Here is a 16,641-nt window from a genome sequence, read left to right as displayed (position 1 = left end):
GGCAATTTTCGCGGATTTTTTTTGAAATTTTTTTCGGTTGCCTTAACAAATTTTTCAGAGTGGTCCAGAGGTTTCAAATTGAAAATTTTACACCTTGGATGCCTTGGAGCCAGAGAGGATTTGATTTGGTTTATTTTTCACCCGGTGCAAGACTTGATTTTCTGGAACATGTAATTTTATCCTTAGGCTAAACAGAATCCAAAAACAACATTTTTTTTATGGCTAAAACGATATCTGGCAGGATAGAATTGCAAATTTTTGGACTTAGACGGATTTTGAGAATTTGATATAATTGTACAAGCTTGAGCATTTTCAAAATGAATTTGTTAGATTTAATCATTTTGGAAAATCTTGAATTTTTTGGTGAAAAAGAAAATTTTTGATAGTGAAATTGAAATTGGAGTTTGAATTTTGATTGCTAGGAAAAGGATTTATTTTGTTAAAAAAAATTGAAATTTTATTGCAAAATTGAAATTGGATTAAATTGCAAAATCTCATTAATTTGGTTGAAATTTAGTCTAGAAGATTTTAGAAATGTTAAAAGAAATTGGTAATTTGGAATTGAAAATTGATTTTGGCTTGCTAGATTTTTTATTTTAATGATATTTTAATTACCAAAGCGTTATTAAATGAAACTTTTGACATCTCCTAAGCTTACCTTGTTTTTACTTTGCAATTTTTGATCAAAATTAGCAATTAAATGCGCTAATTTAGGGCTAAGTAATTTTAATGTTGCATTTAAATTTGGGCCATTAATTAAAGGACCAATTTAATTTTGTTTTCCCTCCAGGCAAGTCAGCCCACTTGGAGAGGCAAAAAGTCTGGTATAAGAGGGGCCTCCCCTCCTCTTATTTTCACATTCATTTTTCCTCCTCCTTGGATGTGCGATTTTCATCTAGAGGCGAACTTCTTGCTTGGACGATTTTTTTTTTGTGGCAGATTTTCTCCATTTTCTTGGCAGCATTTTTCTCCTTCTTGCTTGAGCGAACTTCTCCCTAGGGCAACTTTGGAGCAGATCTGATTTTTTCCAGCTTGGGCCATTTTTTTTAAGTCTGATTTCTCCATCTTTGGCTGCAATTTGTCTTCCAGAATTTGGCAATTTTATTTGGTGAAGAGGCTATATGATTCAAAGTCTGATTTTTGGCAAATGTGGGCAATTTCAAGTAAGTCAAAATTCTGATTTTTGCTAGGGCATCATTATTTGCAAGCAGGGTTGGATTTTTTAAAATTTGATCCGAACTTGAAGAGGGCCCGATTATTGGTAAAGACAGATTTAAGGTAAAATTCTATTCATTTTTAGAAGTGAAGATTGGTTTTAAAGGGGGATTCTATTCCTTGTTCTCGCTTGGTTCGTTTCCCTTATTTTCTTCTTGCACTCATCATCCACCACTTCATCATTCCATCGATAGGCTGAAGTTGGGAGACATAAGTGTAGATTTCATGATAAGACATTTGGAGAGGCAAAAATAAGCTAAACTACCCTAGGATTGAAATTGGGAGATATAAGTGTAGTCCATCCTAAGGTAATGAAGAGGTAGAAATAAGTAGTAGTCCCACCTCTAGGATTGAAGTTTGGAGATTAATAAGTGTAGAGATAGGACTTGGAGAGGCAAAAATAAACTAGATTCCATCAATAGAAAGAGGGTTGGAGATTGATAAGTGTAGTTCATATCATTTAAAATGAAATGGCAAAAATAAGTCTTTAGGATGGTAGATGTTAGTGCAAGCAACAACCCAAAGCGAACAAATACCAAAAAAGACAAGAAAGACATGATGCCTAAGACCACCTTCTTCTCAAAAGTGAAGCGAATAAGTGATACCAATATCGGTACAGTGAACATGATATAGTTGAAGAACAGATTGAGGAAGGACAATCCCCCATGGCAAAGAAGATCTACAAGAGCAGAATTGTACATGCAGCAGCTTTCCCTCCTACCTTGCCTTGTTCGAAATTGGTAATGGAATGTGCATCTCGATTTGATATTGTTACTAAGGCAATCATTTTTGATAAAGAGAAGAGAGTGTTAGCCAACATCAGTAGATGAGTGGTCGAAGAAGTATTTAATATTCCCCAATATAAAGGCATAACAGTGGTAATGATGGATCAAGCGGCCAATTTATTTCAGGATAATCAGGAGGCTTACTTCATTCATCTAAAGCAAAATTGGTTACACAAAGGCAAAAAAGGAATTACCAAGTCGTCAAAGCTCACCAAGTCAGATTTCAAACCAAAGTACGATGATCTAATTGTGCTTCTCAGCTGAATCATGGGCGTGGCTCAAGGTATGCAATTCAAGAACTAGATGTATTATTTTATTAATGAAATTGGAAATGGAAAGAGAAAATTTGATTGGGCTAGAATTATAAGTGAAAATTTAGAGTTGCAACTTAGGACAATGCAAAATCAAAAGCAATTCTACATGATCCTATCTTTTCTATATGATTGCGAGACTACATGAAAATCCTTAAGGCCTTAGGAGTGATTGGCAATGGGCCGGGGCAATGTTTGGTGCATGAGTGCTATCCACAACTTCATTTGCACAACACCAAAGATTATAAGATGTTTTATGATGCCTTTGCCATAAAGACAATAAGGATAATACAAGTGGACAAGAGGTCGTAGTAGAGGTGAGCTCTGATTCACAATCAAGTGGTTACAGCGATAGTACCGAGTATTCTCCTCTCTCAGAGAACCAACATGGAGATGATATGACAGTCACTAGTGAAGTAGAGGATAGGTCGATTGATATTGAGGAAGTAAGCCAGGCGCCCGAGGTTGTTGGTGACGCTTTGCTAGTCGAACTAAATCCAAATTTGGGGAGATGCACTACACCACTATGGTTAAGGCAAATGCTTATGCTAAGAGGCAAGGTGGTGATTGTCTGAACAATTGAAGATATTCAAGGGTTAGTGGAAAAGGATGATAGTGAGAAACAAAAACAAATTGCAAAAACAGTGGCAAAAGTAATCAGGAGCGATGATGAGGGTCACTGAAAAGTTCAGATTGCTATACCAAAGGCTAGCAAGGCAGTGGATGAGATTGTAGCCTAGAAGTATGAGATAGTAGAGCATAACTTGGGAAGAATCACAAATGACATGGAATATGAGAAGGATCGTGAGAAGACACTGCAAGCAGCAAGCAACATGATGAATTCAGCTGAGCTCAAGATGAAGCACATGCTTTGCCCTCCTATGAAGGAAGTCAACGACAGGCTAGCCAAGTTCATTGCCTTGGCTAAAAAGATGAAAGAAAAAGGTAGAATTATATTAGAAGATCATTTGATGTAAGCTCAAGCGGCAATTTCTCTTTTCTTTTGGGTAGGATAGATGTCTGATTCTAATTGGCTACCATTTTGGTGCCTTCTCATTGGTTGCCACTTTTTCTTTTTGTTCATCGGTCCATTGATGAGGTGGCATCTTCTCATTGGCTGATGGGGTGGCAACCCTAATTAAGGTTTTTGGGATCTAATGTGGATCATTGATTTTGCCTCTTAATCTCTACTGTTGGTTGTAATTTTGACCCCTATATAAGGTCATTTGCTCTCATTTGTAAAAAGTTGAAGAAAATATTTGCTTGAGATAATACCAAAATTGCCTCTCTTTATCATTGTTGTGACTTGCATGGTGATTAAGGAACATTTGGTGTTATTGCATGGTTTCTACTTCCAATAATTAAAGTTAGATTCCTTTGAAGTTGTTAAAGTAGATTTTATTTCAAAAAGTTGTAAGAGTTAGAGTAGATGGATAGTTGCATGGTGATATTAGTGGATGTTTGATAGGGATCTATAAACTAGGGCACTAGCATCCTAGCGGCTGGTTAGGAAGCCTTGCGTGGTAAACTAGTCTTTTTCCCTTGAATCATTGCATCTATGGAGGTAGAGCCGTTGGTAAGCTTTCATCAGATTCAATCCCCGTCCATTTGCTAATTTTTCCATTCATAGGAGTAGAGGTAAAGTAGCAAGTAGTGTGGTGGTTGGAGTTCATTCTTAGAAAATTAGAAAATTAGAGCACCATTGGCAGACACACCCCCCATCACCATCACCATCAACATTATTTGGCGCTCGTATACATTACAAGACCAGACACTATCACCATCACAACAAGAGTTCGACAGTCCTTGAATGAAAAATGTAAGGCCACCTACATGATTAACCAACAAATCACATTAATATAACTGAGTTAGTATCCACGGGTGTAAGCAACATTGGAGTTTTTCTCATGTCTCCATGAGTATTTACTTTTCAAGAGAGGGGTTGAGTGTTTGATATTCCAAATCAAGTATTCAATCGCTATATGTTATGTAGTGTTACAGCAGAACTGACATCAACACAATCTAAACTCAAATGTTATTTACATATATGATAAGTACTTCTAGGCTACCCTTGCTATAGGACAAGAAAATTTTCAAAACTATATTAACATAATTATATACGATGATTTACTTATCATAACATCCAGCATAAATTCACAATGGCTACCCGCACTATTTTCTGGGGTTTCTACAATTTGTCTCAATGTTTCAAATAAATTTTCAAATTATCAACAATATGAATAAATAATGTTTTTAGAATTTTTGGCCTGAGAAAAATCACATTTAACAAAGATTCAATTGCAAAAAAAATTAAAATTTTGTGTACTTCATGTAGTTTGCATACCGCAACAAATGCAGAAAAGACTGAATTGACTAGCACCTTGTGGATTGCTCATTTTCTGTATCATCTTCATACACTGGAGGTTCAATGATGTCATCTGCACCAGCATCCAAGGCTACACTCAAAAGTTTGTCTTTATCAACCTGATCAACTTTCACATTGATTACTCTAGCTCGCCTGAACTTGAATAATACAGATCCTGGATCTGCCATCTTTCCTCCATTTTTTTTTACTATATCCTTCACAAAAGCTGAAGAACGATTTAAATTGTCTGTTAGAACTTCAGCTATCATGCCAACTCCGCCAAACCCATGCACCTGAAAAGACAGAAGGAAATCTAAAAATCTGAAAGACAAAATCAATTCTTGATACAGTGCTTTATCATAAAAGCAAATAATTTCTGAAGAAAAAGCTGGTTTTTTAGCTTGAAAACATTTTATCAACCGTTCAGCGGTAACTCAGTGCTGATCATGAAGCATTTCATCACAACTGTGTCTAAAATGATTAAACACATGAAGAGATACTTCCCTTTGCAAAACCAGAAATATTTAATACATCTTAACACACAATCTAATCCAGAAGCTGCTGCATCTTAATATTTTATATGTTAATCCACTTATTCAGGCATGCAAGTACCTCATAAAACTTCTCAATAAAAGCTTCCTGCCCTTTATCTGATGCTTTCTTAATGTTGCGTTCAACAATATCTTTTGGCACATCAAGATCTTTTGCTTTCTGAATTACAGCTGCCAGTAATGAATTTGATGTTGGATTTGCTCCACCTCTTTTAACACTGCAGTTTCCAGACACAACCTGTACAAATCAAATCATTTTTGAAATAAAAGAAATGACGTAAAAATAGCTCAACATTAAAAAAGAAGATTTCTAAAATATTTCAAGACCCATTGATAGTAGTTTAAAATTTCAAAGCTACCCTAGAAAGTATCATTGATCATGAGCCTCACCAAAAATTAGAGTGCAACTTAGTTCCTGCACATTTCATTATCAAATCATTCATGACCACAATGTCACAGCCCACATCAGCCAAAATATTGTACAATGTCCAACAATTCAAGATGATGGAAAAACCATCTGTTCGATAGTCAGAGAATATCATGTTTGAGTGCAGACAGAAGTCCATAACCCACAAAACACAAATGGAATGAAAAGCACATACAGACTAATGATGGGTCAAATAGGATCTCACTCGCAAATGAGACTGAAGAGCTAGATTTGCCTGAAGATCCATTAACTACTCACTGCATTCAGAAATAGGCAGGAAAGAAGGTAACAGAGAAGCCCTAGTGAGACCTTGGTGAGCAAATGAAACTTTATCAATGTAAGATGAAATCAATGTTCACCTTCACAGAAAATAATTAGCTCCAAGAGAAAGTTTCCATGCACAGAAGGCATTTATTAGTCAATTCATGATAAGCTCTCATCATCTAGAAGTTAAAAACAGGCAGATGTAAAAAACAAGCAAGAATGTCTATACTCGTTTTTTAAGCAAATAAAAAATGAGTGAGGCATGTGAGGCTAAACTGTCCTATCTATGAAAAAATAAGACAGAAGCTCTCAATAGAGCTGAAATTTTGAATAGTCAAACATAGGTTGTTGACTTTAGCTACATAGCTGAATATTATGGATATCCTAAGCACCACTAAATGAGCACAAACAGGCTCAACAACAGGGCACCTAAGCTCCAAAAACTATTGTACAATTGTTTAATTGTTTTTATATTCCAACCTACAGGATCTCCTGTACAAGTAATTAAAAAGAAAATCCATATCTATTTTCATACCACATGTCAGCCAATATAGGCATCGAGGCATAAACAAATCAAGATAACCACCCATGACACTATAATACTCAATCTCAAATCACTTCAGGCGTAAAAAAAAAATTTAAGTGACATTACGTAAGTATCCCTCCTTAATGACAACTTCCCTCAAGCGTAGGAAAATTTTGTAATATGTGGCCTCTACCAAAGTTTTGCTAAAGATATGAGGCAACTCCACATTCTTGGTTTTGGAATAGAATACGAGATTGAAAGCAATCTAATAGTTTTCAATTATAACACTTGGATCATTACCTTTAACCATCCTGAGCATTGTAAGAAAATTTAAATTAATAGCTATAGTTCAATTATATTACATCATCTAGATTAAGTGGGCAGATTTATCCCACTTTGATTGCAACCAGTGTTATAGAATTCGGACTCGCCTATGACACGGAAAGTCAAAATCTGACTCGGACTCGAACTCAGCAAGGACTCGGAAAATTGAAAAACCCATGAAATTCAAAGATTTTTAAGGATTTTAAGATTTTTTCATGCATCTTTTAGTCAATTACCATCAAATACACAATAATTGAGATAAATAGAAGCTACTTAATACACACACACAATTTTGCATAGATCACATAAGTATAAAAGCGAATTTTTGAAGGAAAAAAGCTAAATAACACAATATAAAGTAATAAACATAGTGTCACTGCAGTGTCAAATGTCTACAATATTCATGGATTACGAAATCCAAGGTATCAAAAGTTCCAGGCCTAAGCTATGGGTCCCAATTAGGAGAAAATATATCATTGTTTCCACATTTCAATTTGCATACCCAGATATTTATTGTTGTTTGTAGCTTCTTTCTAGATTCACATCCAACACCAGATGGCCACAATGCTTGTTTGGTCACTATATAGATTCACTTAGTTGTTCTTCTACAAGTACAATACCCTGAAATGCAAATGTTTGTGTTTTTTGAGAAAACTGCAACTTCATATGACAGCATTGGGTAAGTCCCAGCTTAGTTGTCTCTCATTCTTAGTGCCAGTCAGCAAGTAATACTCGGCCAACATAAAAACACCACATACTTGTAAATATGGCTCCAATGAAGACTGATAGAAAGCTCAAGACTTCTATTTGCCGATGCCTCATGACTCCTTATATTCTGAAAATTGAACCCTGGACAACTTATATCAATTAACACAAACACAGATTTTACCTTGTAGCTCTGAACTAGATCCAAGACCATGTGTTTCAATGGCATCAAGATCGACAGCATAGAGGGTTTGCATCCTCCAAACCCAAGAGACATATTCTCCAAAGTTTCACAATTTCATTCAATCTCCAAGCATAACCAAGCATGCTAAAAGAGGGCATTTCCATCTCTTTTATAGCATTTTCTAAGAGCTTTTTCACTCACATTGACAATGTGTGATAAACAAAAATCACTTTTTGCCCCTTCCCATGATTTCGGGGGTCTTGCTCTTTTATTTTTTATTGTTTTTTGCTCTTTTTTGCTGCACCTTCCGGCAAGAGTCATGAGCTCAGGACTCGACGAGCCTAGCGAGTCTCTGCACTCGATCGAGTCCACGAGTCTAGAGGCCATTTGCCTCAAAAAGGTCGACTCTACCTCGGACTCACAGAGTCCCGTAACTATGGTTGCAACTCATAAGTCCCTTCTAGTCAGGCCTTTATATTGATGTTGTAATAAAGAGAAAATCATCTTAAAATTATATATTTTAATACATGCTCCATATTTGCAGCTACTTTCAAGCACTGTGCTCCTTTTCACATGTTATTGGTTTAATATTTCATAGGTAGACAACACAAAAAGAATAGCATGTGCGATCAAATCTTTCTTCAAATTTGGAGGGGAACCTCCCTAGGATCTAAAATAAACCAAAAGCCCAAGCTAAACTAAACCTACACACCAAACTACTCACAGGATACATAGATGTGCATATTTTATAACATTCTCTAGGGAAATTGCATAAGATAAAAGACTACCTACAATGGGGGACTTCGGGACGTGGAAGAAGGGAGGAGATGGGGGGTGGGGTTGCTGTAATATGCTATACATATAGTACTTGAAATGCTAGTTATGAAATAATGTATAATAGTATAAGAACTAACAAATTATAAGACCAAATACTTGAACATAGAAAAATTGCAACATGAATATCAAAAATATCATAAATATGATTACAATGAGTAGTATGATATCAAAATGAATAGCCAATAAACGTCCTTTCTATCACAAGTGCTGCAGCTGCAACTTTTTCTTGCAGAAACTCCCAGCGGCAAGATGGTAGCACAAAGGTGGTACGCGGGGACATCCCCTACTATGTGCATGTGGGTGGGGGGTTGCTTGGGACGAGTCCCCGTGTTACACTAATATTTTGCTTTGGAAATACATGCACCAAAGTTTCAAACAATTCACAGTCGTGCCTTGAACATAAGAATTTCAAATATTTGAATGGAAAACAATGCTAGTCAAAACATGAATAAATACCTTTTGGCTTGCTGAAACAAAGAATGGATATTCAATGCAAATGATATTTTAAAAAGAAAAACTATATGATGAAGGGCCACACCACCCTACCAACGCATAACCAATAATGCAACAATATGGAGACAAAGAGAGATAAAATGCTTCCCAAGAAATTTTATTATTTTTTGAAAATCCAATAGCAATTACAATAACATTTCTGTAAGATCTCTCAAGATCCAATCCAAATCCAAGCTAGTTCAGATCCACTCTCTAGTAGAAACCTCCAAGATCTCAACTTGTGCTCGCAAGCCACCAAGCAACCTCCTTGTTTCTAAACCGCAGCCACTAGCTCTTCTCCAACTTTATCCAAGATCCAAGTGTAAACTGCCTCACATTCGGTGCTCTGTCTACACACTCACAACTCCAACACAATCCTGCTGTAAACTGCCTCACATTCGGCACTCTGTCCACAGACTTAGGAAAACTCACTCCTCACTTCCTCCTTCTCCCCAAGCTTCTACTAAGAAGAGATCACACCTTAAAGCCTTCACACCTTAAAGCTTTTCCTTCCAAAGCTTTCACACCTTCTAGCTTTCACCTCCCAAAGCTTGATTAGAAATGCTCATATGCCTTGCTTAAATAGGCACTTACCACCCAATGCATGATTTATCCACAACCTTCTACAATATCCACAACTTTCTAGAATTCCACCTAAATACAACTAAGCACCACCATGTGGCCCAATTTGAAAATTACATTTCCTTTATGGATCACAACAAATATTAAATGCATGATTTAAGAAACTTTCCACAAGCTTCTAAGATGCCACCTACACACTTCAATAAATGGAATGACAACCATTTTCTTATTTTTTCTATTTACGCCACCTATGCACCTTGAAAATAGAAATTCCTCTTCTTTTTTTCTTTTTCTATTTTCTATTTTTTATTATTTTCTTTCTATTTTTGCCACTTTCTCTCTCCTCCACAATATTATTATTATTATTATTTTATTTTATTTTTATTTTTATTTTTTATTTTTTTAATTTATTTTTATTTTTATTTTTTTAAATTTTTCCATGCAAGATGCTCCTGCATCAGACTCCCCCGATAGATAGAAAAGTGTGTCCCACACTTTGACGCCAAAAAGGAAGATCTACAACCATCTTCATCTTCACCAAAGGTTTCCACCTTAACAAGGACAAGAAAACCATTGTGCAAATCATTCACATATGCATCACTCTATCAAACACCAGAATATCAATCATCCAATCAACATGCTCACTCCCAAGAACAAACTGAACACAATGCTTCATCAACAAACCCTCATGCACATCAACAACTAGTGAATCCATACTAGCAACAACAAACTCCACATCAACAACAACAAACTCTACATCAGTAGCAACATGTAGATTTCCATCAACACGAGCCAAACTCCCAACACCAGCAATCTCTTTGCTCACAACAAGATGCTTTGCAACACACAAGTCACCACCAACAACAATTGGATCATCCACAACCGAGTGCTCCACAATATCCATGTCAAACTCAACCAACTGATCATGAAAACCAATCTCCATCCCAACATCAACAAAGTTAGGAATATTCTCAGCAACAACCTCTATTTGCTCTACAGGTTCTATACCAAGCTCCACAAACTGATCAACAAAACCAACTTCTTCCACCTCAACCTTGGGATGCCATCTTCTCTCTTGAACATCCTTAATTCGATCAGCCAAGCTAGCTTCAAGTCACGTAGACATCTTTGAAAAATTCCTCTCCACTATATCATGGAGTTTTGCAATCATCTCAGGGTCCAATCCTCTTGGAGCCATCTTCCAAAGTCTTCGTAAATCCTCTGCAACAAATCCTTCCTACACTCCTTGTGACAACCTCGAATTGTTTGCAAGTCAGATCGAAACTTGCCACCTTGCACGAACAATTAGGAACCACATCACACAAGTCTAGGACCACGGATCTGTAATCCACAAACTCTCTACGATCATGCCTCAACAAGTTCAGTCTTCCATCTTCGCATCCATTGATCCATTTGCAAGCCCTCCCAAGGTCCTAGTGCAAACTGCTTCAACTTCGGCGATCTGTCTACACGCTCAGGAACTTCCACTCTGATAAACTTCACCCAACCAAGGTCCTGATACAAACTGCCTCACACTTCGACGATCTGCTTGTACACTCAGGAACTCCCACTCTGATACCACTTGATGAAGGGCCACACCACCCTACCAACACATAACCAAGAATGCAACAATATGGAGACAAAGAGAGATAAAATGCTTCCCAAGAAATTTTATTATTTTTTGAAAATCCAATAGCAATTACAATAACATTTCTGCAAGATCTCTCAAGATCCAATCCAAACCCAAGCTAGTCCAGATCCACGCTCTAGTAGAAACCTCCAAGATCTCAACTTGTGCTCGCAAGCCACCAAGCAAACTCCTTGTTTCTAAACCGCAGCCACTAGCTCTTCTCCAACTTTATCCAAAATTCAAGTGTAAACTGCCTCACATTTGGTACTCTGTCTACACACTCACAACTCCAACACAATCCTGCTATAAACTGCCTCACATTCGGCACTCTGTCCACAAACTCAGGAAAACTCACTCCTCACTTCCTCCTTCTCCCCAAGCTTCTACTAAGAAGAGATCACACCTTAAAGCCTTCACACTTTGAAGCTTTTCCTTCCAAAGCTTTCACACCTTCCAAAGCTTGATTAGAAGTGCTCATATGCCTTGTTTAAATAAGCACTTACCACCCAATGCATGATTTATCTACAACCTTCTAGAATTCCTCCTACACAATATCCACAACCTTCTACAATATCCACAACTCTCTAGAATTCCACCTAAATACAACTAAGCACCACCATGTGGCCCAATTAGAAAATTACATTTCCTTTATGGATCACAACAAATATTAAATGCATGATTTAAGGAACTTTCCACAAGCTTCTAAGATGCCACCTACACACTTCGATAAATGGAATGACAACCATTTTCTTATTTTTTCTATTTACGCCACTATGCACCTTGAAAATAGAAATTCCTCTTCTTTTTTCTTTTTCTATTTTCTATTTTTTATTATTTTCTTTCTATTTTTGTCACTTTCTCTCTCCTCCACAATTTTTTTTTTTTTTTTTTTTAAATTTATTTATTTATTTATTTTTAAATTTTCCCATGCAAGATGCTCCTGCATCACTATAACAACACACAATTCCAAAAAAACCAAACAACTAATCTGCACAAAAGTTGCAATCCAAATGAATAAAATAACATCAAGACAAAGCTTGACACACTCCATTTAATTTATGAAATGGCAAACACGTGATCAACAATAGCTTAACCACCACAAGCATAGTGTCAACCATCATCTCTCTCTAAGTTTATGTGCTCAACACACTTACATGCGAGTTGCATACAATGTCTTTATAAAATTTAGAATTATAAATAATGTGCCAAAATGTAAAATTTTAAACATCATTCTCAAATGCCACTTAAAAGGAAGAAATAAAGAAACATTAAAGCAAACATAATCAAAACAACTAATAGAATAGAACTGCCAAAACCAGGCATTCTTCCTTTGCTGGAAATAGAGCAAAACCAAAGTAGTCTTTGAAGAGATGCTAAAATATCAATCGTAATCTAATTTGAATATACAGGGGAAAAATCTTGAAGTTTTGGCACTTTAAAACCTAACATTTTGCTTTCATGGAAAACTATTCAACAAACAACCCCCACCTTTGCGTTGAAAATATAAGTTATATGAGATGATGGTGTGCTCAACGAGGAATTCTGCTAGCATTGAAGTCTTAAAAAGTTGTCACATGCTTTCGTAGACCTTTGTTGGTGAGTGGAGTTTTATGACAACTTGACTATTATAATTGTGAATCAACAAATATTTTAAATGATTCAACACTTCAAGCACAAGCCGCTTACATTGGAGCTATAGTCTGAAGACTCAATAGAGGTGTCAAATGATTGCATTGTGATTAAAGTACAATAGTGGAGTGATGGACCAGAAATACTTGCTGGCTTAGCTGCTTCAAATGTTCACCCAGTTGATGAAGCAGAGATTGAAGACACTCAAGCCATTTTAAAGAAATGGGTGAAGTCTTTTAGTGCTTATGTTGTACCATCTTATATTGGAAGCACTTCAATTTAATGATGATTTAGCACCTATTCAGTGAGATTTAATGCTAGACTTGCATTTAATTCGTATTCTACCCTTTCTTCTTATCTCTCTTTATACCTCTTGGACAAAATTGGGGTAGGACCTAATAGATCCTCCTTGGTATTCCTATTTTATGGCGTAAAGCTCAAGGTAGGACTTATCCACTTGGATCCTCCTTTTCCTTTCCGCCAATCACTCAAAATCTCTTTTCTACAGCAAAATTGGGTTTTCTCAAGATCTGAGACCTATTTTGGGACCCCAACAAAATCTTAGGGCTTTTTGGTCCTTGTTGTCAGGGACATAGTGTGGTATTGATGCTGCAATGCGTCATCCATGCTGCAATTCAACATTGATGATGCAATGCATCCTAGCTTGGGACCCATTTTTGGGTCCCCTTCTCGGTCTCTGTGTCAGGGTTGACCTGAGGCACTAATTTCGTGTACGATTTCGAGCCCTTTATAAGCACATCCATTTGCCTCATTTTGCATCCATCCAAACCACCAATCATTCAATTACTTGCATGCACAAGCACTCAAGTATTTGAGCATTAAAGTGTTCAAGCATTCAAGTCATCTTCAAGTACATTCAAGGAAATCCTTTTGCAAGCCATTGGAGAGATCTCTTGCATTCAAGGTGCTTTCAAGGAGCTTCAAGGAGTTCATTTGGGGGCTTCATCATATCTTCCAAGTTGATGTCACAACCTTTCAAGATCTAGCTTCCTTCATAGGTGATAGTGGAGCTTGCCATCAAGGAAGGGCTTCTATATTCATCATTCTTCTACATTCATACTTCTTCTACATTCACATATTCTTGATTCATTCAATTGGTAAAGTGAGCATACTACATCTGATTTGAGAAATCCTACTATTGTAAAGTGAATTCATGTATTTACTTACACTTCTAGCATTTCAATTATTTCAATTTCAAGGTTATTTCTTAAACTACAGTCAGACCAAGGCAAACCCCTTATCAACAAAGTAAAACCATTTTTCTTGCAAGTTGCAGATTTCAAAAGGAAAAATAGAGCGCAAATTTAGATGCCCTTTCGCAAAACTTCAAATATTCGAAAACTATTTCACATTTGGATATTGCAAAGCAAGGACACGATGCAACCCTACCAAACAACCATGCTTCTCCAAGTCAACCATGCACATTTAGATTGACTTTGCTCCTCCATTTCGACCCTACTTGCTCCTCCATTTCAACCCTCACCTGAAGTTGAACGATTTTTGGGTTTTGTAGATCTCGCAATTTCAAGTGCAGACATCGAGTTTCGGCAGTTTCGAAGATCATCCGATGGCCTATTTAGAGGTTTGTATTTTGCAAGGTGAGTTTTCTTTCCTTCTCGATTTTAATACACATTTCCATTTAGCTTTTATATTGCATATCTACCTTGATAAAAACCATCTCTTTGTGAAGGTAATCGAGAAGTAAGTCCAAGTTGCATTAGGTTACAAATTGACACTTTATCTTGTGTTAATCGGACCTACATTAGGAGGTTAATCTTGGTTTTCACCCTTCATCTATGCTTAGGGTAGTGAATTCATTTTCCCCTATGCATTTTGGTGAACTTGACTATGTCAACTTTCTTTTGTAGTGTTAGATTCCTCTTTGTGTTCTATTGTGTGTTCACCTTCATTACACATTTTGCTGAACCTAATTGTGTCAACTTGACGCAGCACAAGGCAGGAGAATCCCCAAAGGAGATGTCCTAGCCCCCAACAATTAACCACATAGTAGAAGGTAAGCAATAACACAGAGATTTAGATCCAAACAACACTAATTCTCATAATAGAATCATAAGATTTACATCCAACATGCCCAGTTGTAAGGTCTTCCAAGTTACGGCCAAATATATCAGCAATTACAATATCAAACTTTGCAAGACCTCGCAAGATCCAAACACCAGCTAGCCCAAATCCACACTCTAGTAGAAAACTCCAAGAAGAATATAAACTTGTGCTCGCAAGCCACCAAGAACCTTGTTGTTCCCAAGCCCACACTTAGCTACTAGCTCTACTACTTTGCTCCTCTAAACTACTCCATGCTGAATTCCATATTAAACTGAATGATCCTCTAGACTTCACAAGACCCTCTGCTTATACTAAACCAAGCCATAGGTTGGCCTAGCAAGTTACATTAAATAAACACTCATATTAAATAAACCCTCAAGCCATAAGTCGGCTTAGCAATAAACATTAAATACATGAAATTACTAAATACTTAGGACAAGCCCCAAGTTTACAAAGCATAACTTACTCCTATAATAACATGAAAGTACACGCCCTTAGGCATAGGTCCATGTGCCACCCAGCAATCCAAATCCAAGAGCGCAAATGCCAACTCTCTCAGATCGAAGCTCGCAAAAACAATTTCCAAGGTCTGTCAATAAATCAAGAACACATTACCAACAACCACCAGAACGGCTCTAACTCCAAGATGATTGCTCAATACTTAATGTGCACTTAGGTCAAGGTTGCCCAATATGCCTTTGAACAGACCCCCAACTGTACAAACTATAACTCTAACAAATCCAAGCACAAAACCCCTGCATACAGGATTATTGACTACCCCAGGATGCTCCTGCATCACAACTCTTTCTTTTGTGGTGTTAGATTCCTTCTTGTGTTCTGTTGTGTGTTCACCTTCTTTACACATTTTGGTGAACCTGACTGCGTCAACTCTTTCTTTTCTAGTGTTAGATCCATCCTTGCACTCTATTGTGTGTTCACCTTCTCTACACATTGATTTGAACCCGACATACTTTCCCTCCTTTGTTTGATGTTGGAGTTAGACTGCATCTTGGTGTATCTAGATCTACTTTGTATGCTATTATTTGCATTTGTGATATTTAGATATCCTTTTGCTCTTACACATAGATTGCATTTCATATATTTGCATTGTGAAAATACAAAACAATTGCATCTAGTCATTGCATTTCCTTTCAATGGGGTTGTTATCTTTATTTTCCAATTTTCTTCATGATCTTTCAAACATTTCATTTAATGCATATGATGATGCTTTAGTGTGTTCTTTCATTGAGGCTCATCTTTTTAAAAATGACCTTGATCAATCTTTAGCGATTCATGATGTTCCTAGACTTGATAATGTCACTATTTGGGATGAACCTCTAGTTGATCATGTTGATTGCTCTCTTCCTCATGAAAAAGATGGCATGGTTCATGCCTTCTCCTTTCAACATGACTTTTCTCCTCCTATAACATACCTTCCTTTTAGGGACATTTTTGCTCCCAGAAAAGATGAAGCATTAATGGACTATCACAATCCTTATTTTAGGGATTCCTTGAAAACAAATGATAATACCAATGTCCTTAATACTCTCTTCTAGCAATAATCCTATAAACAATCAAGAGCTTCATCAAGTTAGCGTGGTCAATATCCATCAACCTCTTAATAAACCTATCCTCGCCCTTAAAGGTTGTCCTCAAATAACTATTAAGGGGAAATCTAGTGATCCTTACGATTATCATATGATGTCTCACACCTATCGTACAAGGAATA

The 16,641-nt window shown here is 36.7% G+C and overlaps 1 protein-coding gene across 3 annotated transcripts in view; it reads right to left on the bottom strand.

Moving 5' to 3' along the window:
* LOC149551210 (YebC-like protein) overlaps positions 1–16,641 on the bottom strand; it is a 90,379-nt gene that overhangs the window by 30,640 nt on the left and 43,098 nt on the right. For 2 of the 3 annotated variants that reach the window (XM_089786785.1, XM_089786787.1), the window contains exons 4-5: positions 5,289–5,465; positions 4,692–4,969 (exon numbers count right to left, since the gene is read on the bottom strand). In XM_089786785.1, the coding sequence (XP_089642911.1) occupies positions 4,692–4,969; positions 5,289–5,465 (455 nt within the window). The remainder of the gene's footprint in view (positions 1–4,691; positions 4,970–5,288; positions 5,466–16,641) is intronic. The other variant, XM_089786786.1, reaches the window with a different exon arrangement.

Source organism: Cupressus sempervirens, chromosome 6, assembly GCF_028749045.1.
Source record: "Cupressus sempervirens isolate cs-2001-9-10 chromosome 6, ASM2874904v1, whole genome shotgun sequence".
NCBI classification, from domain to species: domain Eukaryota; kingdom Viridiplantae; phylum Streptophyta; class Pinopsida; order Cupressales; family Cupressaceae; genus Cupressus; species Cupressus sempervirens.
The sequence above is the reverse complement of the archived record's forward strand: the minus strand, read 5'-3'. Positions and strand labels throughout refer to the sequence as shown.